This window comes from Littorina saxatilis, linkage group LG13 (genome assembly GCF_037325665.1).
Source record: "Littorina saxatilis isolate snail1 linkage group LG13, US_GU_Lsax_2.0, whole genome shotgun sequence".
Lineage (NCBI taxonomy): Eukaryota > Metazoa > Mollusca > Gastropoda > Littorinimorpha > Littorinidae > Littorina > Littorina saxatilis.
Window position 1 is genome coordinate 24,460,082 of NC_090257.1, and position 24,824 is coordinate 24,484,905.

General features: G+C 41.6%; 2 protein-coding genes and 1 long non-coding RNA gene across 4 annotated transcripts in view; 2 read left to right on the forward strand and 1 right to left on the reverse strand.

Annotated features, from left to right (window-relative positions):
- LOC138945347 (uncharacterized) overlaps positions 1 to 24,824 on the forward strand; it is a 546,160-nt gene that overhangs the window by 76,092 nt on the left and 445,244 nt on the right. The window lies entirely within an intron of this gene.
- On the forward strand, positions 5,316 to 7,957 carry LOC138945833 (G-protein coupled receptor GRL101-like). Its single transcript, XM_070317346.1, has 3 exons — positions 5,316 to 5,899; positions 6,338 to 6,669; positions 7,275 to 7,957. Exons 1-3 carry the CDS (start codon positions 5,316 to 5,318, stop codon positions 7,955 to 7,957), a joined length of 1,599 nt encoding a protein of 532 aa, XP_070173447.1.
- Positions 12,558 to 17,596, reverse strand: LOC138945339 (uncharacterized). 2 transcript variants are annotated; one of them, XR_011448966.1, is made up of 4 exons: positions 17,154 to 17,596; positions 16,244 to 16,325; positions 14,773 to 15,003; positions 12,558 to 12,753 (listed from the first exon to the last, which is right to left on the reverse strand). It is a non-coding gene; the product is annotated as an uncharacterized lncRNA (long non-coding RNA). The 2 variants fall into 2 exon arrangements; XR_011448967.1 differs by lacking the exon at positions 17,154 to 17,596 and adding an exon at positions 16,963 to 17,122.

Sequence of the window (24,824 nt, forward strand, 5' to 3'; positions counted from 1 at the left end):
AAAATACTCACAAAAGTTGACGAAATATTGTTCGTTTTTTGGGCGTGGAAAACGTGACTGCGTTTTGACGTTCCACGTTCCGTTTCAGTTGACCTTCACCTTTCCAGCGAGAGACCCCCGAAATGATGACGTTTACCACAACTTCAAAACGAAACGTCCCGACGTTTCGTTTATTAAATCTCCCTACTATCACGGCGTGAAGGTGAATCATTATGATCAATACTTTCACTCATCTCAGTTACATATAAAATAGGCTCACAGACCAACACAAAATGTAACATACTGCCATGACAATTATTAATCACTTTGACATAATTATGCCATTGAGGTGTAAACAACTTCAGGAATTGTAATCTTGATAAACGCTCAAATTAATGCATTCTTAAATTTATTTCCATCGTATCAAGTCTGAAAACTAAGCTTTGTGATAAATCATAGTAATCACATTGAAATTAAGCATATAAAATGTATGTTAACACGCACACACAAACACACACACACACACACACACACACACACACACACACACACACACACACACACACACACACACATGGAGGTTTAATGGTTTGTCGTTGTGTAAATATATTATTTTTCAATAGTGAATTGTACAAAAGTAATTAAGTATAATGATGTATGTGTTTGCATTGCAACCGTCTCTTAATAGCAGTATAGCTCACACAGAAACACACACAGAAACACACACACACACACACACACACACACACACACACACACACACGCGCGCGCACACACACGCACACAGAAGGTGCGGTTACAACAGAAGGACATTATACATAGCACTATGTAAAACATCTCATTTGGATAAACCTTCCAGATCACCCTGCATCAAGGATATCAAATCCCGCTTCGAAAACATTTGCATCGACAACAGGCGCGTCGTTCAAAGACTACTAATTCTAAAAGATATTTTACAGTAAACACACATTTGCATAAAAGCTCCAAAACAGAGACATGGTGTTCGAATGTGAGCTTTTGAACAGAGACAGAAACAATATTTCAACCGACCTTTTACAAGGATCTTCGAAACAAAGTTCTTATGTGAACACAACTGCATACATCTCGAAATTCTGCCATAATTTGGTGCTCTACTGCCAGTTTCAGAACAGAGTCAAAGTGTACACATCTCAAAATTCTGCCATAATTTGGTGCCCTGCTGTGAGTTTCAGAACAGAGTCAAAGTGTACACATCTCGAAATTCTGACATAACTTGGTGCTCTACTGCCAGTTTCAGAACAGAGTCAAAGTGTACACATCTCGAAATTCTGCCATAATTTGGTGCTCTACTGCGAGTTAATGGCGTCTTTCTTGCTACAGAGTTAAATACCCTAGTCGTGAAGTGTTAACATTGAAACATTTGCCTTGCTTGCAGACGCTTGTTTTGGGAAAACAAATAAAATCTGGTCAGCTTTCTATGGCGTTTACTGAGCGGAGATGCTGTCTTGTAACGTTCGCAAAAATAACGAGTAGAACACCCCAGTGACAGTCTGAACACTTTCAAGAAAATCCAATAAAGTATTCCTTTGTAAACCATTAAGACTGACTGTCCTTTCGCCTCGATCTGATATGATTCCTCTTTTCTCGACATTGTGACTGATAAATGTGGATATCACCGCCGCATCTAATGGTAACTAAAATAACTACATTTACTATCTGCAATAATGTGTTGTTCTGTTTGTAGTACGTGTTCTGTATTTTGAAAAAGACACAACGAGCACACACATAAACCTTCTGGGACACTGTGTTGTTCTGTGTGGAGTGTTCTGTATTTTGAAAGAGACAAAACAAGCACACATAAACCTTCTGGGTCACTGTGTTGTTCTGTGTGGAGTGTTCTGTATTTTGAAAATGACACAACGAGCGCAAATATGAACTAAACCTTCTGGGACACTGTGTTGTTCTGTGTGGAGTGTTCTGTATTTTGAAAAAGACACAACGAGCACACACATAAACCTTCTGGGACACTGTGTTGTTCTGTGTGGAGTGTTCTGTATTTTGAAAATGACACAACGAGCGCAAATATGAACTAAACCTTCTGGGACACTGTGTTGTTCTGTGTGGAGTGTTCTGTATTTTGAAAATGACACAACGAGCGCAAATATGAACTAAACCTTTTGGGACACTGTGTTGTTCTGTGTGGAGTGTTATGTATTTTGAAAATGACACAACGAGCGCAAAATATGAACTAAACCTTTTGGGACACTGTGTTGTTCTGTGTGGAGTGTTCTGTATTTTGAAAATGACACAACGAGCGCAAATATGAACTAAACCTTTTGGGACACTGTGTTGTTCTGTGTGGAGTGTTATGTATTTTGAAAATGACACAACGAGCGCAAATATGAACTAAACCTTCTGGAATACTGTGTTGTTCTGACAGAAGTGGTCAAAGTGCCACCAGAGTCAACAGTAGAGCAACGCCACTGCTGAAACACGATCACATCCCGCGAAGTGGTCAAAGTGCCACCAGAGTCAACAGCAGAGCAACGCCACTGCTGAAACACGATCACATCCCGCGAAGTGGTCAAAGTGCCACCAGAGTCAACAGCAGAGCAACGCCACCGCTGAAACACGATCACATCCCGCGAAGTGGTCAAAGTGCCACCAGAGTCAACAGCAGAGCAACGCCACTGCTGAAACACGATCACACCCCGCGAAGTGGGCAAAGTGCCACCAGAGTCAACAGCAGAGCAACGCCACTGCTGAAACACGATCACATCCCGCCAAACTGATACTTATCCGGTAGATACAGCCTGTAGACTCGGTCTGTACAACATCAGGCTAAAATGTCTTGTGACACTCATTGGAAAGGACTGTGTGTCAGCTTTGCTGTTCACGTGACCTTTATAATGTCGGTGGCACACGCTCCTTCTCAAGGCTTCAACATTTCACGCAGCCAATTTGAAACGTCGTCTATGGATTTGAATAATGTAAGCTACCAACATCTAAACCCAAGTACCCTTCAGTTTGAAAATCCATTTAGGGACCCGGATGATTCAAGCTACAGGCATCAACATCCAAATACCGTTCCAATTGAAAAGTCATCCATGGTTCTTGATAGTGTAAGTTACAAACATCTAAAACAAAGTACGGTTCGGGTTGAAAAGACATCCATGAATCTGGATAACGCAAGCTACCAATATCAAAAGCCTAGTACTCTTCACATGTTGAACAAGAGTAATCCTGCAGGCTCTGGCATTTTTGAAGAAATAATCCCAACCACAACAGGAAGAGACAGGCATTATTCGCTCACTTTCTACAAGGCCAACAGCACAAGCAACAGAAATGTCACATTGATGTCAGCTCCTGGTCCTTTCTTTCAACATTATTTGGCAGAACTAACAACACTATCCGACTCTTCGTTTCAGACTTTCCATCTCTTTGCTGATACCTGCTCTGGGGAAGACGACGACTTCGTCAAGTTTTCTGCCATGCATGGGGAAGTACTAGGTCTGCATTTCAAAACGGTCAAGACAACGAAAATAGTGTGTCAGTGGAAAATATCGGTACCCGACGGCTATTTCATGTTTGTAGAGTTCGACTCTCTTGAAGACCCATGCACTTCCTCTCAAAAGATAACAGTGGCTTACGAATTTCCATTTTTCTTGGAGGACAGTATTGGATGTGGTTATGGAACGAGTTCTGCAGCTTACATTCCACTGTTCAATTTTGTGCATTTTAGGCTGGAGAGCGCAGGAGAATACTTCTCCAACATAAGTCAGTTTCGGGTGAGGTTTAAGGCAACACGAGAGAACCTCCGCACAAAACTACACGTGGTTAAGACAACAGCAGTTTCGGGATACGTTACCTGGCCAGGTTATGATGGCATGCGACACCATCCTCCGTTGATGGCGGCTTCACACAAAATAGAATTGCCCGAAAATCATACAATCATGATCTCTTTGGAACGTCTCAACTTTGTTCTGACGTTTACTGTATCTTGTGTAGATGAGCTTATATTTGTACACATTAAGAGCGGGATTCAAAATGATACATGTTTTGGCAAGCACGTGATACCTATAAGTATCTACGACAGCTCTTTAGAAATCCGCTTTAAAACTGACCAAAGCAAGCAGGCAACTGGCTTTAAATTTCACTATACAATTCAGCCGTTCAGCGAAACTCCCAAAGTACTGCAGAGCGGACTGTTCAACTGCTCGGTGCCTTACTACGCCAGCTTCAAGCAGCACGTGCACTGCAACATGAAACAGGAGTGTGAGGGAGGGGAGGACGAAGGGGGTCACTGTCCCTTCAGCAGTCCTGCCTGTAACGGCGCTGTGGCCGTTAACGATAAGTGCTACATGGTAATCCACAAGAGTAGAACTTCTGTTCCTACCTACGGTAAGGGCCAAACCCTTAACACATTGTGCCAGCAGAGAAACGCCCAGATCGGCATGATGAAGACGAGAGAAGAGTGGGAAGCGTTTTCAGAGTTACTTCACAGTCCGACTTTACTACGGCGTGAAAAGATTGCCATCGGGTTGATAGGTTATGAACTCGGCATGCCGCAGTACTACAGGCGCATGTTCAGATGGATTGACAACACTGTCAGCTTCAGCACCTACGTCTCGACAGTAACGCTAAACAGAATAACAACAACGGAAAGTGGTGACGGTGACTTAAAATGTGAAGGATTTATACCACCCATATGTGTGTATTATGATATACTGAAGATACTGCCCGTCAAGACTACCGTTTGTGTTTGGTTCTATTCGGAGGCGTTTTTGTGTGAATTCAATGTTGGTTCCACGCACGATAACACGTTTTCACTGCCTCACGTAAAAACGACAAAGCCAGACATTGAGCAGTACAGACATTCTGTTGTGTTATGTCCTGCAGGTCATGTTGCTTTTAATTTTTTGGCATGTCACAAAAACAGTAGCTGCGGTATTGTAACACTCTTGCTACACTGTCCATTTTCATGGTTCTCTGTCACGCCAAACCAAACCATTGGCGGCGAGCTACCAGAGCTTTCTAACGCTGTAGCAACCTTCATGTGTCAAGACGGAAACAACACAGTTCACTACAGCTTTTTGTGTGATTTTTGGGGAGACTGCACAGATGGATCAGATGAAGACTTCTGTGATCACAGTCAAGCGTGCGAGGGCTTCAGATGCAGAAACCAACAGTGCGTTGAATCGAGCCAGGTCTGTGACACATTCTTGGATTGTGTCGATCACAGTGATGAAAGTGAGTGTCCTCTTTCCATGAGGCATTGGGATCCGCATGAGACCTCCTCGGTACATCCTCCAGCAATCATCAATTTTACCTCCTCGGGATCCATCATTCATGCAGCAATGAATGCAGCTGATGCGTGCCCTGAAACTCACTTTCGCTGCCAGGGCCAGCTAGACTACTGCCTGCCTGTGTACGTTCTGTGTAACGGAGTGTATGACTGTCTGGGTCACGAGGACGAAGCAGGGTGTGACCAGGCAGAGCTGTGTCCAGGTTTCTACCGCTGCTGGAACTCTACTGTGTGTCTCCATCCTGACCACCTGTGTGACGGCGTGTTCCAGTGTCCGCGTCGTGAAGATGAACTGTTTTGTGGCGCAGCATGCCCTCAAGAATGTCAGTGTCAGGGCCATGCCTTTGTGTGTGATGGACGTTTCCTCACTCAACAGTTTCCTAATCTTAGATACCTCGACGCGGCTGGGTCTGGTATCAAACCTCATGATGTTTTAAATCACTCCTATCTGATTTGGATCAGTATGCAGGCTTGTGAAGTTGCTGATCTACCAGTGATGCAGTTTCCCAACCTGAGACACTTGGACCTGAGTGAGAACCTGTTGACAGTTGTCAGCATGGATGTGTTTGTGGGCATGAAGAACCTTGAGAGTCTGAGCCTGGCTGGCAACCCGTTAGTCACACTGCTCACAGCCACGTCAGTCACAAGAGAAAGCAATCTGAAACAGCTTGACCTGTCCAGAACTTATTTGCCTGAATTCAGCAGTAATGCGCTTCAATATTATTCCAATATACAGATACTAAACATTTCTTTCGGAAAACTTGACCAGATTTTGGAGGAGGGATTCCACTTTGCTCCTAGTTTGCAGAAGTTAGACATTCGGGGAAATCCAATAAAAGAATATCCCTTAGATGCTTTCAAAGGACTTTCGGAGTTACAGTTTTTTTACAGCAGTGATTTTCGATTTTGCTGCAGAACTGTTTTGCCAGACCATTATGACAGTATAGTGTGTCAATCGCCACAAGACGAGTTATCTTCCTGCGAAGACTTGCTTCGTTCAAATTTATATCGTGTGTGTCTGTGGCTTATAGCTGTCATGTCTGTGCTAGGAAATGCAGGAAGTTTTCTGTTCAGATGTCTGGCACAGCGCAATGCGACCAAGACAGGTTTCAATGTGTTTGTGACCAACCTGTGCTTGTCTGACCTGCTGATGGGTGTGTACCTGGCCATGGTGGGCACAGCTGACTCCCTGTACCGAGGTCAGTACCTGTCTTACGAGAGATCATGGACGGCCAGCGCTGTGTGTAAGATGGCGGGGTTTCTGTCTTTGATGTCCAGCGAGGTGTCTGCCCTCATCATTTTCTTGATCACACTGGATCGTTTTATTGTGCTGAGGTTTCCGTTCAGCTCCAAGAAGTTTCGTCAGAAGTCTGCCTTGCTCGCCAGTTCCATTGTCTGGACTGTTGGTAAGTCTTTGTCCTACTACTACTGCTTTGTAGCTAAAAATATATTGCTCACAAGTCTTCACTAGTTTAAGCATAAATGACCAGCTGACACCACGGAGCTTTATTCACCTACTATAGTGGCACATACACCATACATCTTAAACACATTCTATTTATTCACATACTAGAGGCATGTACCACACTCATCTTAAACAAGTTCTATTTATTGAAACCCACATTTAATGAAGAAGGAACAAAACCCTTGTCAACCAGATTTGGTCAAAGGCACTATGACTGAACTCCATGAGATAATTGGTCGCTTTGGGAAGCAAGCTTCCCAGTATAAGCAGTTCACAAACAGAAAAATCAAAACACAAGAAAGGTGAGTTGTTGGAACGTTTGTTAGTGACAAAACAATCCGTTACAGTCACAAAAACATCGACCTACCTGATGGTCTTTTAATACGTGCACAGACACACAATTAGTAACAAGAACTTAGCTTCATTTAATGTTCGGCCGCTTGTTGGAAGTCACAAGCGAATGAATAATTATATGAGGAAAATCATGTTTTTGGATTCACAAACAGCAAAGTTAAATTGCAACCAGTCCATGTTCTCTGATTCCAGGCTTTCTGTTGGCAGTGATCCCCTTGCTACCTGTGACGTCACATTGGGAGTTTTACGGTCAGAGCGGAATCTGCATCCCCCTGCCCATCACCAGGAAAGCTTTCAAGGGGCGTGATTACTCCTTCGGCGTCATCATCATCCTTAACTTTATCCTCTTTATTTTCATCGCTGCAGGCCAGTCTGTCATCTACACTTCTGTCCGCTCCAACCGGTTAACCACAGACACAACAAAGAAATACCAGGACACGACCATCGCTCGTCGTCTGCTGACAGTAGTGGTGTCGGACTTTGCATGCTGGTTTCCTATTGGCTCTCTTGGCTTACTGGCGTCTGCTGGTGTTCCTATCCCTGGCGAGGTCAACGTGGCTGTGGCCATCTTTGTGCTTCCGCTAAACTCGGCCCTGAACCCTTTTCTCTACACATTCAACTTGCTGATGGAGAAACGACGGAAAACTTTGGAGATGAGGCTAATGAAAGTACTGGACGCTAGAGTCGTTACCAGGGAAACTGATACTGAGCACAATGCAGCTTGCCGTGGAATCCAGAACATTCCCGAAGATCTGACGGTTAATGACGCTGTCAGCGTTTTGGCCCATAGTCTGCTCGCCAAGGAAACTACGTGGGAAAAACTCACAGCTGTTATCGCCTGTGTCTCAAGTGATGGGAACAGTGACGTACAGTGAACAAGTTACATTGCAGTGAAGCAGAATCCTTTGGCACATGGTCATCATCATCATCATCAATCATCATCATCATCATCATCATCATCATCATCATCCCAATAACATAATTATAATCAGAATAATCCTGACAATATTACAGTTCGATGCTGCAAGCTGTAATTCGTTTCACTCTGTAATCCCGTAAAGGCTTTACCGTGGTCAGTAAAACATTATTGTTCTACCTACCCTAACGGCTGTGGTTTTTTTCAGCTCGTCCTTTTATCTCTTGCAGTTTCAAAATTGGCATGCAGAAATGAAATAAAGCAGACGAGATATAAATCTTATAATGTAAAAACAGCTTAGACTGCTTAGAGACTGTAGCGTGTTCAATGTATGTACGCTACAGTCTCTGGTCCTGTAGAATACACGCAGGTTGTTGCGTTATCGCTTTCAGATTCCAAAACTAAATCGTGAGAGCAAAATGAAAAAAATCCTCACCTGCTTTATCCTTTTGAAATCTATTGAAGAATTCACAGAAGTGTAGATAAACAGTCTAAAACATATAAAATGAGACTTAGTACAGTAGATGGTTGCACGCCATGCCCAAACACACTTTCGTGTTATCGCTATGATAGTAACTATATGCTGCACGTTATCACTACTGCAGCAGGAAGTGAAAGTAGGCAGTTAATCTATTTCCACGTGGTGGCTCCACAGGGCTTCCTGTCACAATGTGTGCACTGCCTGACACGCCTCTTTGTACTCTACAGTCTTTGCTACTACTCACATTCTCACGAGATCCTAGTCACGGCACCAACATTTCACGCACACAAAACCACAATAAATGTTCTTCTACAGTTACTGAAAACTTGAAACTGTTAACAGTAAGCTCAACTCAGATGATGCACGAGAGCATGATTGGTAATTCTGATCAAAAGGCAGCAAAACAAATCCCACCTAGTTTTGGGGAAAAATAATCTTCTCTTCTTTTAGAAAGCCGCCCTGCAGCAGCGGAGACACGGATTCCTGAATCGCCGTTTGAAACTTTTTACCTGTATGATAGCAACTGTTCCGGGCAGGGTGACGATCGAGCTACGTTTTCTGCAATGCACGGTGAAGTGTTAGGTATTTACTTGAAAAACGGAACGAGACGAACTGTAATCCCGTGCCAGTGGAAGATTTCTGTACCATCTGGCTATTTCATGTACGTCGAATTTGAAACTTTAGAAGAACCTTGCACTGACGAATCTGACATGTGGATAGAGCTGGCCTATGCAGCAGATGCTAGTTTTGTGCGTTATATGGGGTGTATGGAAAATCGTTTTTCATCTTCCATACCACCGTTAAATTCGGTATACTTTAGTATCTACCCTGTAACGAAGTACCTGTTCAACCAAACCTTGTTAGGATCCGTTTTAGAGCAACACGAGAAAATCTTCGTTTAAAACTGAATACAACGATGAGCTCCCCCCTGTCTGGCTATATCACCTCCCCCGGTTATGATGGCAAACGAGTTTATCCTTCCTTTATGAAGGCCGTGCACAATATCGACACTGGGCGAAAAGTGGCGTTTTGTATCTTACAAAACTACTCAAAATCCCAACAAAACTTCAAGTTTCAATGGGTTTATTACATTTTGGTGTTCACGACAACGCCAGATTTTCATTGGATTTTGTTGAAGTTATCGCTGCGAAATTGCCTGGAATTTCAGCGCGTTTTGCGACAGTCAAAACATCATGTTAAACCATGTTACAGCATGTCTGTAACATGCAAAAATGCCAAGTTTTGATGGCATTAAAGGGATAGTATCCGCCGGAAAAGGCCTTCAGATCGCTTTCAAAGCTTCACCATAAGATTCTATGTTACAAATAATGCTACCATCCACGAGGAATAACTTTACTTTGCAAATTCAACAGTTTTGATAGCTAATTAACTGTCGTAAAAGAATCCAAGGAAAGAGCACTCTTGTAATGGTTGGGTGATTTCCCTTTGTCCAATTTGTCACAACAATCAAAATGGCGTCTCTCGGCGATTATTTTAGTCTGACAAGGTGAGTGTTACATAGTAAACGTTATCTGACAGAAAATAATGCTTTCAATGAGACAGTCAGTATCTGTTTACAAGTTGCTCTGAGCAGGACTGCAAAGCCTGAATCGATCATGCGAGTCAAATAGCTCTGGTGCACTCCGAATCATTCGCCGCCTTGATAGAGATCATTCAGTACTGGTAGTACTTAGTCCGATTATCTTGGACATGTTTGTTGCCTGTTGGTGATCCTTTCAAATATGTCTCTGAAGTTGCACTTTTACTCCCTTACGTATATGCATTGTCATGTCACTGATCGATCACTTGGAACAGTAAACGTGCGCTTTGCGTGCAAGACGGAGTTCGAAGCAGTATTTCACCGAACATGAGAGAGCTCTGAAAATCGTGTTTATTCTCAGAATAGTAACCCAAAAGAGAAGACATACTTATCCCACTGAACAGTGTCGAGGAAATCATTGTCTTGTGCATTTGTTGTGTGTGTGTGTGTGTGTGCCTGTGTGTTCTCAGACTTGTGTATGCATGATCACTGTGTGTGTGTGTGCGCGCGTGTGTGGGTGTGGGTGTGTGTGTGTGTGCGTGCGCATGCAGGGGAGTATGTCAAACTCAAGTGAGCTTTTCTTGAAGTTGATGATGATTGAAGTTTGATACAATAACTCATTAACTGTAAGGTGGATTGATGAATAGTGTATCCTTTTCATGAATTTGTCTTTATTTCCAGGCTATGGAAGTTTCATGTTCAAAACAACAACAGAGCTGCCCCTGCAAGAGAAAAGGTGCGGAGGCAGGATAGGGAGAGGAATTAGCAGTCTCTATGTGTGGGCAGATGAAGAGGAAAGGACTGGTCTAAGTCCTCTCAAACTGAAATCGGTTTGCTGGGGAAGAAGTCTGATCCAAAAAACAACACCGCCCTCCAAGTCCAACCCTCCTCTAAACTCAATAATTCCAGTAAGTACCTTTTTATTCTGCAAGATTTGTTAGGTGGATGACTTTGTTGCAGGGTATATTAAATAATGACAAAAAGTGAGGTTTGCAGGTCTCAGTCGCAAATTATATTACTGGTGCCTATTGTTTGTTGCTATTCTAGTGAATGTGTATACATATATTTATTTCCTATTTTCAGAAGATAATGACAAATAATTAAAATTGTGTGCACTTAGGCCCCAAAAAAAAAATTGTCTGTTTAGGGTAACATGACCAAAAAAAGTAGGGTCGGTAGGTAGGTAGGGTTTTTTTTTTTTTTTTTTTTTTTTTTTTGTGTAAATGCTATGTTGGCTGAACATTCACTTCTTATATTTGATGAATACATGTTTCAAAACTAACGTATAAATAAAACAGAGAGAAAGGGAGAGAAAGAAACGCCAAATGTCTCTTTTTAGCATTTTTACCTCTTTTTTTTTTTTTTTTTTTGAAATCAAAAAAAAGTTTTTGGGTCGGCGCCAAATCGATAGGGTCGGTCGGGTTACCCTAAACAGACAATTTTTTTTTTTGGCCTTAAATGTCACTACACACAACCTTTTAGTGTCTCATAAAGGAAAATACATATGAACAGTCCCCACAATTAGGGTGCTGTACCATGAAACCCCTCTTTTAAAAACCTTTACAATTCAAGATCTCCCCTATTTTAAGACCTTGTGTTTCAGATGTTTAGGTCATAACCTGTGCAAATTTACCTTCATTGTAAGACTTCTTGCTTTTTAAGACCTTATTTTCTCAGATTTTGGGGGGTCGTAAAAGGGGGTTCCACTGTATTCTAAAATATGAATTCTTGTTTACTGTTTAAACTACACCCATTTGCTCTTTGTAAATGAAGGATATTTTTCAGATTGATTATTTCTGCCTCCATACTGATCTTTATAATATATATGACACATTGGCGAGCAGATTCCATGATCATGCTAAAAATGTAGGAAGTCATAATTATGATGTTTAGGTTTTAGAATTGTGTATGCCTTGCAGTTCAAATTCATGTCTGCCTTCCTGTTCAATTGTTTAAAAATCAAGACAATCCCTGAGACACATTTTCCAACCACATGTCACACAGCAGTTCTGCTTGAAACATCAGAATCGAATAGTATACCAAACAGGCCTTTATGCGGTTTAGCACTTGACTACTGCTGCTTCAATACCACTTGTGCAGAAAAAAAATTAGAGATACAGTGGAGCCCTTCTTTTAAGATATTACAAACTCAATTAAAGATCAAAACTTGACTAAATGTAAAAAGCAATATGTGTTAGAATGGAGGTTATAAACAGAAATCTGAGAAAGTAATGTCTTAAAAGACAAATGTTTAGAAAAAAAGGCGGGGGGGGGGGGGGGGGGGGGGGGGGTTGGCAAACTTAGGTTTTACTGTTCAATGCATGGGTAAACTGGGCATTCATTCCAAGTACCTAAAGATGTGTAACTGGCACTTTTGCTCATCGGTAGTACTGGAACACAATTTTACACAGTGCGTCAGTGTGTCAGAATGCCTCTGGAAAGCCTATGCCTACAAGTAAATCCCCCCCCCCACCACACACACACACATCTTTTACTCACACCCGCACCCCATTACATAGATGAATAGATTACAAATACTATTCTTTTACTTTTTATTTTCACACTTTTTCTTGCATTTGGTTCATGTTTATTATTTGAAGTTTGATTCTGAATCAAGCGTCTTTAGTGATGGATGGTTTTCTGTGTATGCTCCAGGACTTCAAGGCACTGGTGCTTGATGACAGCAGGCTCCCACTGGCCCACACACAGAGAAGAGATTGGAGGTGCCCTCGCCCTGGAAGAAGAAGAGGATGGGAATATCAATAAAACAAAACGATACGCAACATTCACACAGCTTACATTGTGGACATACATATTTGGCTATTTGGGTGAAGGTGTAAGAGCCGCCATACATGTGCAGTTGCTGTGTATGGGTCATAGGAATGACAATTTAGATCCAACTGGCCAGAACACTGACTTTCGTCCTAGTCGCTTGTATTGAAGTACATTGTGGTGTTATATGAAGTACATTTGGTTGGGGGTTGGTGTAACCATACTCTGTATTTAGCACCGTTCTGAATTTGTGTATGTTTTATCTCTCAAAGCACATTGTTTTTTGATTTTTTTATGTACCTTAAACTACTTTTTCAGCACCCGCAGTACCTAGTTAACGCCCATCCTCCAACATTTGGATCAGTCAGTGTCGTCAACATATGTTGTGTGTTTTGTGTGTATGTGTGTGTGTGTTTTTTAAATGATGTGCACAGTTCTGCACCCTGTAGTGACATTGTCATTCTAGGGAATGCTGAAAGACAACTATAATGTTTATTTAATACTCTGGTCACTGGAGTATCTGGATAGCCCTGTGAAAAGAAGATGGAGATGAGAGAGCGTCTTCGGAAGTTGAAGAGGTCTGATTTTAGTGATTTAAGGGAGCATGTGAAACGACCAGTGTTTGGTTACGCCATTTCCTATGGATTGGATCAGTATCAATGACTGACTGACTGACTATTCACTTTGTGGTTTTTAGGATGTGTGTTTATTCACTCTCAGTGAATTTTTTGTTGGGTTTTTAGTGTTTTTTTCTTCTGTTTAGACACTTGCATATCAGGCGAAAGATACTTACAGGGTGACTAATTGTGCACAGATACATCTCCTATTAAAATGTTCACACCAAGATACCAAATATCACCATTTCTAACGAGGAACTGATCCTGCACAGGCACAGTACCTAGTAAACGCCCCACCCCCTACTTTGGGCAAAATCTGTGCATAAAGCGGATGGACAATTAAAAGGCAGTTTACAGTACTAATATTTTTCCTCATTACATTTAGTCAAGTTTTGACTAAATGTTTTAACGTAGACGGGGGAATCGAGACGAGGGTCATGGTGTATGTGCGTGTGTGTGTCTGTCTGTGTGTGTAGAGCGATTCAGACTAAACTACTGGACCGATCTTTATGAAATTTGACATGAGAGTTCCTGGGTATGATATCCCCATACGGTTTTTTTCATTTTTTTGATAAATGTCTTTGATGACGTCATATCCGGCTTTTCGTGAAAGTTGAGGCGGCACTGTCACGCCCTCATTTTTCAACCAAATTGGTTGAAATTTTGGTCAAGTAATGTTCGACGAAGCCCGGACTTCGGTATTGCATTTCAGCTTGGTGGCTTAAAAATTAATTAATGACTTTGGTCATTAAAAATCTGAAAATTGTAAAAAAAAATGTTTTTTAAAAACGATCCAAATTTACATTCATCTTATTCTCCATCATTTGCTGATTCCAAAAACATATAAATATGTTATATTTGGATTAAAAACACGCTCTGAAAATTAAATATATAAAAATTAATATGAAAATTAAATTTTCGAAATCAATTTAAAAACACTTTCATCTTATTCCTTGTCGGTTCCTGATTCCAAAAACATATAGATATGATATGTTTGGATTAAAAACACGCTCAGAAAGTTAAAACAAAGAGAGGTACAGAAAAGCGTGCTATCCTTCTGAGCGCAACTGCTACCCCGCTCTTCTTGTCAATTTCACTGTCTTTGCCGTGAGCGGGTGACTGACGATGCTACGAGTATGCGGTCTTGCTGCGTTGCATTGCGTTCAGTTTCATTCTGTGAGTTCGACAGCTACTTGACTAAATGTTGTATTTTCGCCTTACGCGACTTGTTTTAATTTCTAGTCTCAGTATAGTTTCGTGTAGGTATTGGGATAATTGGAGTTACAGGTATATATACATGTGATTTCACTTGCAATTCTTTGCATAAAATAAACTCAAATGAGCAGACATAAAGGTGCACCTACAATTATTGTGACTGTTGCTGTAAAACAATTTCCTTGGTAGATGGAGGGCATTGTGGGGACCAGATGTGTAGACCGTGGGATTAGATAGACTTGGGGGTTCTGGCTTGTAGAAAACTTCCCTGCTGCTCCGCCTTTTGGGGACGAACTTTGTGTTCAGTGATGTGTGCATAGGACTTTGCAACGTCAACCTCCACTGCAAACCATCTTTGTATTGTAGACACTATATTGTACCTGCAGAGAAAGATCACTTTTAGCTGTGCAGTGGAACCCTCATTTACAGCCCCCCCCCCCCCCCCCCCCCCTTCTTTAAGATCCTGTTTTTTTGGATTTTATGTTTATAATCTCTGTAAATTTACTCCCCCTGTTTAAGACGTAGCTGATTTTCTCAGCATTTTACAAGTTCCACTGTAGTATTTCCCTCTGCAGCATTATTGTCAGTCAAAAGGGATACACAATCTGGCACAAAGAACAGCTGACATGAACAATAAAGTCTGGGGAAGGGTCCTGAAAGTATCTTGATTAATGCGTTGAATTGACAGGTCTAGTAAACCTTGTGCAGAACAAATATGTGTTGAAGAGTGCTCGTTGACATGTTGCAGCAAGCCAAGCCATAATTATACCCTGTTGAAGTAATACAAATCATGGGTGTGGGTTATATTAATTCACATCTTTTATATGATTGAAATGCATAATTCTAAGACTTGTTTCTGAAAATGTGTACATTTGCATTTAAGATCTACATGGAATAAAACTGACACTGTTCTCGACAATTGAGTATGTTTTTGTGTGCGCATGTTGCTTAGTTTATTGATAATAATTGACTTTGGGTCAAGTTGTAACCACGAGTTTTGTAGCAAAGGTGCAATGATAAAAATAGACAGAAGATAATCAGATAATAAGACACTGGGCTGCAAATTGCTTTCAATTGTCATTGTATTTATCTGTAAAATCATCATGATTTCCATGGCATGTATAATGCAGTGGAACCCCCCTTTTAAGACCCCAAATTTAAAACTCCCTCCTTTTTAAAACCTTGTTTTCTCACATTTTCTGTTCATAACGTCTGTAAAATTACCCCCATTTTAAGACTCATTCCTTTTTAAGACTTGATTTTCTCAGATTGTTTGAGGTCTTAAAAGGGGGGTGCCACTGTCGTTATAATGCATCTTCAGAAATTGAAGACACATGCTGCAGTTTTGTTATAACCATGAAGAAGAAAAATACTGTTTACAGTGTCTTATCCTCTAACTACATCTTTTTAAAGACTCCATAACTTTTAATCACTCAACAATTCCTCTCTGTATGGCTGCAGTTCAAGTAAACCAGAAATGGTAAACCATTGCCACACTCAAGGAATTGGTTCCTGGCAACTTATGTCGGGTGCGCAGCCTGAGAGAGACACGACAGAGATAGTTGCTCAAGATAAAAGATAAGCTTGACTTACACCAAAATTATGAACATTTAAACTCACCTTACTGATCTTTTTGTCTGAAATATGTTATGCCATTATTGCCACACATTGCAAGAATGTTTGATGTCCGGGTGCTTGGTCCCTGAAAATGTCAGAAAATTGTTATAGTAATTATAGCAACATCTAAAACCACTAAGTGTAAACCAAAGGCTGGCCAATTACATAGTTCTACAGCAACATCAGTTCTGAACATGAAGCTTTGAACATGCACAGCGACACTTAAAATGGCAGTCAAAAAAGAAAGGATGAATGAAATTCTGCCACATTTAGTGTTTGCTTCAATGAACACTGAGGAAGAATGTGTTCTTCATTAAAAGTAACCCTTTCACAAAGCTTCACCAATAAACTTCAATCATAGTTCTTACTGGACAGAAAAACTCATACCACTGACAATATAAAATGTCAGTTATAAATAACATGTTCTGTTGCACAACCTCCAAAGACTGCAAAGAAACAACTGCCCATAAACTGATAAAGCGTTAAAATATCAGTATCACGTGTGCTGACTGACCCTACTTTTTTCCATCTACAATTTTTTTTTAGGGGGATTACTCACAGACTGGCTACTCTGTCAGTCTCTGTCTCATATACAGTGCACCACAGGAGCTTGTATTCAACCGCCGGTCGATCATTATTTACTTCTGCATGCTTACCCTTACTACGATGATCGACCGGCGTTTTGATACAAGCTCCTGTGCAGTGCACAGACACACACGCACCGTAGTTGCAAACACACACACTGACACTGTGTCCGTGTTCAAACAAAAACAGGAAAACTGGACACATTCGGCCGCTTGATTGATCCTTCATTCGCACTACACACCAGCAGACACACATACAACACGGCAGCAAAATGTGTCCAGGTCTTTCCAAAGTATACACCACAACACTCGCTTTATTTAATACTTACACATCCAGTAGCAGGTTAGAGCTACGTCGCGGCGCACACTGAACGGTAAAACTGACACTCAGTTGAATCCAGCTTTCCGTCTGCTTGCTGATGATAACTTTGCATTTTGTGCGCCGAGCATGTCTTTCTCGTGATTCTGTGTCGTTCGGAGTCAGTCAGCTGCTTTCAGAACCACATGGAGTCGATTTCTTACTGAAACTTGCGGGCTTGTCCCACTGAGCGGCTATCCCATCCGCCATTGTTTTTAGTCGTCATGCTAACGGCACGCGCTCGCGACGAAAACCAGTCTATGACGGCCAATTTTAATCTTCAAATGGTGGAGAGCAGACGTCAAAAAACTCATTTTGATTTAATTATTTAGCATACTTGTGGTGCTTTATTGAGCAAACCGGGCCAGGTGCGTCTTAATTAAGGTACACTAGATTCCCCAAAATCTTCAAATCGGCCGAATTCGACAAAAAACTCTCCAAAATGGCGGCGCGGACACTATATCTTTAAAGCTTTGGTTTAACGCCAAGTAACATCATGTTATCGTAGACTTAACTTGCAAAACTGCTTGTTTTGGTGGTGTTACAGCTTGCTTGTAACGTGATTAACATCATGTTATTGCTGGTTTAACATGCAAAACCCCATGTTATGTTGGTGTTAAAGATTGCTCAAATGCCTATTAACTCCATGTTATGTTGGTGTTAAAGCTTGCTCAAATGCCTATTAACACCATGTTAGTTGGTGTTAGGCTTGATTATTAATGTAAAAAAACACCATGTTATGACGTTCACATAATTGTTTTCACCTGGATGGAATTTTGTGGAAAAGAAAGCATGTTGTTTTGGAATTGTGTGTGGGTTTCATGCTTGGATATTGCACTTTGCTGACTTGTCACAGGTCAATTTACATTTAACAATATTAGTTTTCAAATGCATCATCCTTCACACATTATGTAAACATCTTTAACATTAACACTTTGGTTGTAAAAGTATTGCACTTTATTCAAACAGGACAAACAAAAAATGCTGATTCACAATGTACAATAGCAAAGGACTATTTTGAGTGGAGACAGTGTTCATCCACACTATAATAGGATAAGCTAAAATAAATTATTTAAATCGGTGAAGGCCACACGAAATGAAAACACACTATCAGTAAATTACTTCCCTTGTGAGTAAGAGCGTCATACCCATAAAAGCCATGTCAGTTATAGCCCATGTGAGTGTGCGTGGTCAGAGATGAGATTCCCTAAAAGTGTTTTGGGAGGAAATTATTGGGGTCCAGGGGCAACGCCCCTGGTGGGGGTCAGGGGCAAAGCCCCCTGAAGCTGAAGATTTTTTGACACTTTGACCATAAAAAAAGACTTGGAAATGAGTCCGAGCAGTAGAAGCATACAATATTTTGTCAGTCATATGTGCAAAATTTAAGTAACTTTAGCTCAACAACTACTCTACCCCCCCCCCCCATTTTTTCTCAACGGATTCAGACGATTCAGAAAAATGGTCCTGGGAACAAACTTTTGGGCAATTGGCGGAAGAATCTCATCCCTGGTGGTGAGGGGGGGGGGGGGGGGGGGGTGCAGTTGCCCTGTGAAAACATTGGCCATAGATATATATGTGAATTACTTCCCTTGGGTATGAACATTTATGAATGATTTAAATGGGTGAAGGAAGGTTAATCAAAATGAAAATAAGTAAATAACTAAATTACTTCCCTTGTGAGTGAGAACAGTCATACCATGTTCCAACTTTTTGCTAAAAATTCGCCCACAATGTGACCTTCAAAGTTGAAAAGGGGTAACTGACCTTCATGTTTGGATGTCATCGAGTCCAACATGTCAGTAAAGTTTGAAAGCCCTAGATTCATAAACATCTGAAAACTGCTCAACGTCTTTGCATCACGGCACATTGATAAAAGTAAGAGTTAGTAAGACTCGGTCCTGCTAATTACCGTCAACTACCGTCAACTGCCATCAACTACCGTCAACTGCCGTTACGGAACTACCGTCAACTACCGTCAACTGTTTGTATGTCTTGAACTTCTTATTTTTACATTTAGTCAAGTTTTGACTAAATGTTTTAACGTAGAGGGGGAAATCGAGACGAGGGTCGTGGTGTATGTGCGTGCGTGCGTGCGTGCGTGCGTGTGTGTCTGTGTCTGTCTGTGTGTGTGTGTAGAGCGATTCAGACTAAACTACTGGACCGATCTTTATGAAATTTGACATGAGAGTTCCTGGGTATGACATCCCCAGACGTTTTTTTCATTTTTTTGATAAATGTCTTTTATGACGTCATATCCGGCTTTTCGTGAAAGTTGAGGCGCCACTGTCACGCTCTAATTTTTCAACCAAATTGGTTGAAATTTTGGTCAAGTAATCTTCGACGAAGCCCGGACTTCGGTATTGCATTTCAGCTTGGTGGCTTAAAATTTAATTTATGACTTTGGTCATTAAACATCTGACAATTGTAAAAAAAAATAAAAATTTATAAAACGATCCAAATTTACGTTCATCTTATTCTCCATCATTTTCTGATTCCAAAAACATATAAATATGTTATATCTGGATTAAAAACAAGCTCTGAAAATTAAATATATAAAAATTATTATCAAAATTAAATTGTCGAAATCAATTTAAAAACACTTTCATCTTATTCCTTGTCGGTTCCTGATTCCAAAAACATATTGATATGATATGTTTGGATTAAAAACACGCTCAGAAAGTTAAAACAAAGAGAGGTACAGAAAAGCGTGCTATCCTTCTTAGCGCAACTACTACCCCGCTCTTCTTGTCAATTTCACTGCCTTTGCCATGAGCGGTGGACTGACGATGCTACGAGTATACTGAAAAATGGCATTGCGTTCAGTTTCATTCTGTGAGTTCGACAGCTACTTGACTAAATGTTGTATTTTCGCCTTACGCGACTTGTTTCCTAAATGCAGGTGGCTGAGTTCAAAACTTGCGAAGGTAGCGGAATCGCCATTTGGGGCGATAAGCACGGGATTTTTGTGATTCACGAAGTAGAAGTGGATGACTAGGCTGATTTTGATCTCATGAATGTGAGCGACGCTGGGATTTTATACTGGAGCGGCATCATTTGTCTTGCTGTCCGGGCTGACAACTAGTGTGAGCGACAAGAAGAAGAAGAAGACTGTACACAGAGCAGCAGATGAAATACATTGTGAATCACAAAAATCCCGTGCTTATCGCCTCAAATGGCGATTCCGCTACCTTCGCAAGTTTTGAACTCAGCCACCTTTATTTAGGGGAAAAAAAAGAAGTTCAAGACACACAACAAGTTGACGGTAGTTCCGTAGCGGCAGTTGACGGTAGTTGACGGTAATTAGAAGGACCCGTAAGACTAACCTAACTGCTATGGTGAGGCAGTAATCACTCGTTGATGAAGAATTATTTGAATTCTGAATTTGTAACAAACAAAATACAGTGGGCCCCCCTCCAAACCCCCTTTTCAGGCCTCCAAGAATAGCAAAAAAAGAAGGTCTTAAAGAGGAGGAAATCTGCTTAAAATGTAGGTAAATGTACAACGGGTTGTGAACAGAAAATCCAAAAACGTAAGGTCTGAAAAGCGGGGAAGTCTGAAAAGAGGGGGACCTAAAATGTGGCGATCATAACAACCATAATTATTTTCTCTAACAAAGTTCATTCTGAAATCTTCAGCGTTTGATTATGGAGAGACTAAATCCTCAGTTCAGATGTGGTCTTAACTCCTTGTCTCCCAGGTACGGATATATCCGTACCCACAAATATGGCTCTATCTCACCAGGTATGGATATATATATATACGTACACACAGTCACTATGTACATTGCATCTGTTCTCATTCGGCACAAATCCGCATTCTGCTCAGACTGTTAGCTTCAGTCGCTTCCTGTAACGTTGATCTAACGCCAGCATTCTAGCCTGTTGATTCACAGTTTCTACAATTCTGAGTGACCTGCTGCAGCACAGTTGGTCTCGGCTTAAAAAATCTTGGTCAACATAGGTGGGGTAAAGTGTTAAAATAAAGCGTCCTTCCAAAGTCGATGACAGGTCCCCAGAGTATTCACAAAATTATATGGTACTGGAAGCCTTGCATGGCGACGAAAAAGATATCCACGCCTACATGAAGAAGTATCCTTCACGGCTTCAGCGGAAACAGTCGGCTGGGGATGAGGACAGCAGCTAATGGGGAACCTATGTAAAACATATAGACAAGAACAAATATACGTCAATGGGAAAACAAAGAAAGAAGTAGAGAAGGAACTCCCCACCTTAACACAGTGAAAATGAAAAACACATGTGAATGTACTTATGTTTTAAATCTCTTCACCCCCCCCCCCCCCCCCCCAAATTAAGACCAGTTATCAAAGATATTTTTCAGTCTTCAAAGGAGAATTTCACTGTTCTCACGGAACCAGACCTGCCTACCCTCATTTTACCTTGACAGAAGATCACTCAGTAAAAAACAGAAGAATCCAGCACAGATGCAGAAGAAAATGTGTCACAGTCAAATATTGTAACAATTTTAACATAACAATTTGTTTTGCTCTGATGTTGAAGTCCGAACCACAGTGAGTGCAGAAGGCGTACTTCTCCCCTTGATTTGAGGGCACAATACACGGAAATAGCTTGTGGTACTCTGGCCGATATTTTTGCAAATACAGCTTCTTCTTTTTCGCGATAGTTTTGTTTTTTTCTTGAGGAGAATCTTTATCGACATCCGTTTCATGCTCGCGAACACTGCTGCCACGTTTTCTCGCTGACATTTCAGGTGGCGTTCCTTTCCCGTTCTTCAGTGCAAAAGAGTGCCTGGTAGTTGTCTCCCCTGTCGCTCCTAAACCAGTATGGGAATGATGTATACTTGTTTAGACCGTTTGGAATGCAGAAGATTATCGATGTTTCCAGCGGAAGAAATGTTTCGGAGACGGAAGAAAGCTTTGAAATTCGGAAGATTCTTCCGCCAAAAGCGGAAGGTGGGCAGGTCTGCGGAACCCTCAAGAAAACTGAGCTGTGATAATATATTATATAACTGCAAACCCACTATGCATTCCTCATAAAGGCACATTCCTTCATGCTCACGTGTGAAAACTAACATAAGTTTACAAGTGTGTATCTATTTAAAAATAAAAAAAATAACAGCAGAACAGGAAGGTTGAATAAAATCCTTACATTAGACTTGCAGTTGATCTGTAGGATTCCAGGAGCCGAAATCCCAAGCCCTTGATATCTGCACTTTCAGCATCTTGTACCTGGAATAGTATGAAGATAACATGTCATTGTCGCCGTCAGTAAATCACTATATCAAAATTATCAATATCATATGATTACTTACTAACATAACTTTATGAAGTGATCTTGCACTGTCAATGGCAATAGTATCATGACACTTTGACAGTGAGATTACGATGAAACCTCCTAATTTTTTAGAAATTAATATGTAAAGCGCTTAGAGAACGTCAAGCGCTATATAAATCTCCCCATACAATACAATTAACAAATAACATAGACTAGTTCTAATGTAGTACCTGTTTGTAGTGAACTCACCAGCAGGAGTATTGCATGCATTAATTACGCATTACTGAATCCATGCACCCACATGACATGGTCTCAGTCTTACTAATTTGCAAAACCATAATGACTTCAAACCTCTGATGAATTACATAACTCATTTATGAAGAGTAGTTAATACTAATAGTTGTAGTACAAACCCAAGTTTGTGTGCGTGTTTGGGGGTGTCGGGGGGGGGGGGCGGTTACTGATGGTTCACACACAAAAATGTACACTCACTAAGTAACACTCAAAGTAACTATTTTCAAAGCTTCTTGCTTACCTTGGAATAGTGTCAAGCAGCTTAAATGCTGATCTAGATCAGCCATCAGATCTTCACACTCAGCCTGCACATGCTGCAAACTGGACATGCCTGCAGCTGTTGTTGCGGAGACAACGGAACCATGCTCAAGTCAGGTCCAACTGAAATAAAAGCATATTGTTAGCTGATAAATGATTTGGTCAAGCAAAACCATGCGGTATTTTTTTAATAAAATATTTAAATGTATACACCGCTGATGCAAAAATAATATACTTATTTACTATTAGCATTTAGCTGGTCATTCAAACCAGAGCTTGTTTAAAGCTAGTACTCAGTACTAGTAGTAGCAGTAGTAATGATTTAGTAACATACTACTAGTAGAACTCGAACTAGAACTCCTATTGCTAGTAAATTACTAATTAGTGCACACAAGAACAACCATGGCAGTTGGCAATGGCACTGCATGGCAGAATACAGATCAAATATTATTATTAGCCTCACCATGGGTTGACGTCCCATCAAAATGAATCACTGAATGAATTACGGACTGAATCAAACTTCAGAGACATCATTACAATTTTTCACAATGATTTTTCAGCAAACAGCCATGTTTACCTGTACAAATGTATCAATGCTATCACTATGACCATGAGTATGACAGTGTGGTAGCATACCGACGATTCGTTCAGTACTTGTCAGTACGACAGTATTGGTCCCACACTGAGCTCTTCTCTGAGCCCACCGACGACACCACCAGACCCAACACCAAACCATTCTGGACTTATATCAAGGCGCAACGCACCGAGGCCTCCGGCGTCTCCCCCCTTAAGGTGGACGGCAAACTGGTCACCGACGCCAAAGACCGTGCTGAGGCACTAAACCGGACTTTCCACTCGGCCTTCAGCCCCAAGATCTCCTGCACTGAAGAAGAATTTCAAGAGCGAACAAACCTCCACGCAAAACCTGACCGCCCCACCTGCAGCACTATTAACATCACCAGCTCTGGCGTTGGCAAACTGATGAAAGACCTCGACCCCAGCAAGGCACCAGGTCCAGACGGCATCAGCCCCAGGATACTGAAGGAGCTTGCTGACGAACTATCACCTGCCTTGGCCCTCCTTTTCCAGTCTTCGCTAAACTCCGGCGTCGTCCCAAGAGATTGGCGTCTAGCGAATGTCACGGCAGTCTACAAAAAAGGTCAACGATACGATCCATCAAACTACCGACCCATCTCTTTGACGTCCATACCATGTAAGCTCATGGAGCATATTGTCACCAGTACACTCATGTCTTTCGCTGAGACCAACGGCATCCTGCGGGAAGAACAGCATGGTTTCAGGAGCAAGCGTTCTTGTGAGAGCCAACTGCTGGGGCTTGTGGATGAGTTGTCAGACGACCTTGAAAAAGGGAAAGAGTCCCACGCCCTCATTATGGATTTCAGTAAAGCGTTCGACCGAGTCTGCCACGAACTTCTTCTCCACAAGCTTCACCATTATGGCATCGTCGGGACGATGCACGCCTGGATCAAGGGGTTCCTCTCCGACCGGCAGCAGGCAGTCGTGGTTGACGGCGCCACCTCCAGTCTCGTTCCCGTGGAGTCCGGGGTACCACAGGGGTCCGTAATTGGCCCCGCCCTCTTTTTACTCTACATAAACGATCTGCCTGAGGGCCTCACCTCCACCTCCCGCCTGTTTGCTGATGACACTCTTTGCCACAGAACTATCAGCTCCGCCAGTGACAAGCAAGCCCTCCAAGAGGATCTGAACCGCCTCGCTGAGTGGGAGCAGAAGTGGCTGATGAGCTTCCACCCGGATAAGTGCCAGACTCTCCCGGTGTCCAGGAAAAGAAACCCCACGCCATGCTCTTACCAACTGCA

Excerpts from the sequence above, each read along its gene's own strand:
- LOC138945833 (XM_070317346.1), top strand. The coding sequence starts at position 5,316 with ATGAATGCAGCTGATGCGTGCCCTGAAACTCACTTTCGCTGCCAGGGC. Across the intron at positions 5,900-6,337 it reads GTCACACTGCTCACAGCCAC|ATGTCTGGCACAGCGCAATG; the intron begins GTCAGTCACAAG and ends TTTTCTGTTCAG. Across the intron at positions 6,670-7,274 it reads TTCCATTGTCTGGACTGTTG|GCTTTCTGTTGGCAGTGATC; the intron begins GTAAGTCTTTGT and ends CTCTGATTCCAG.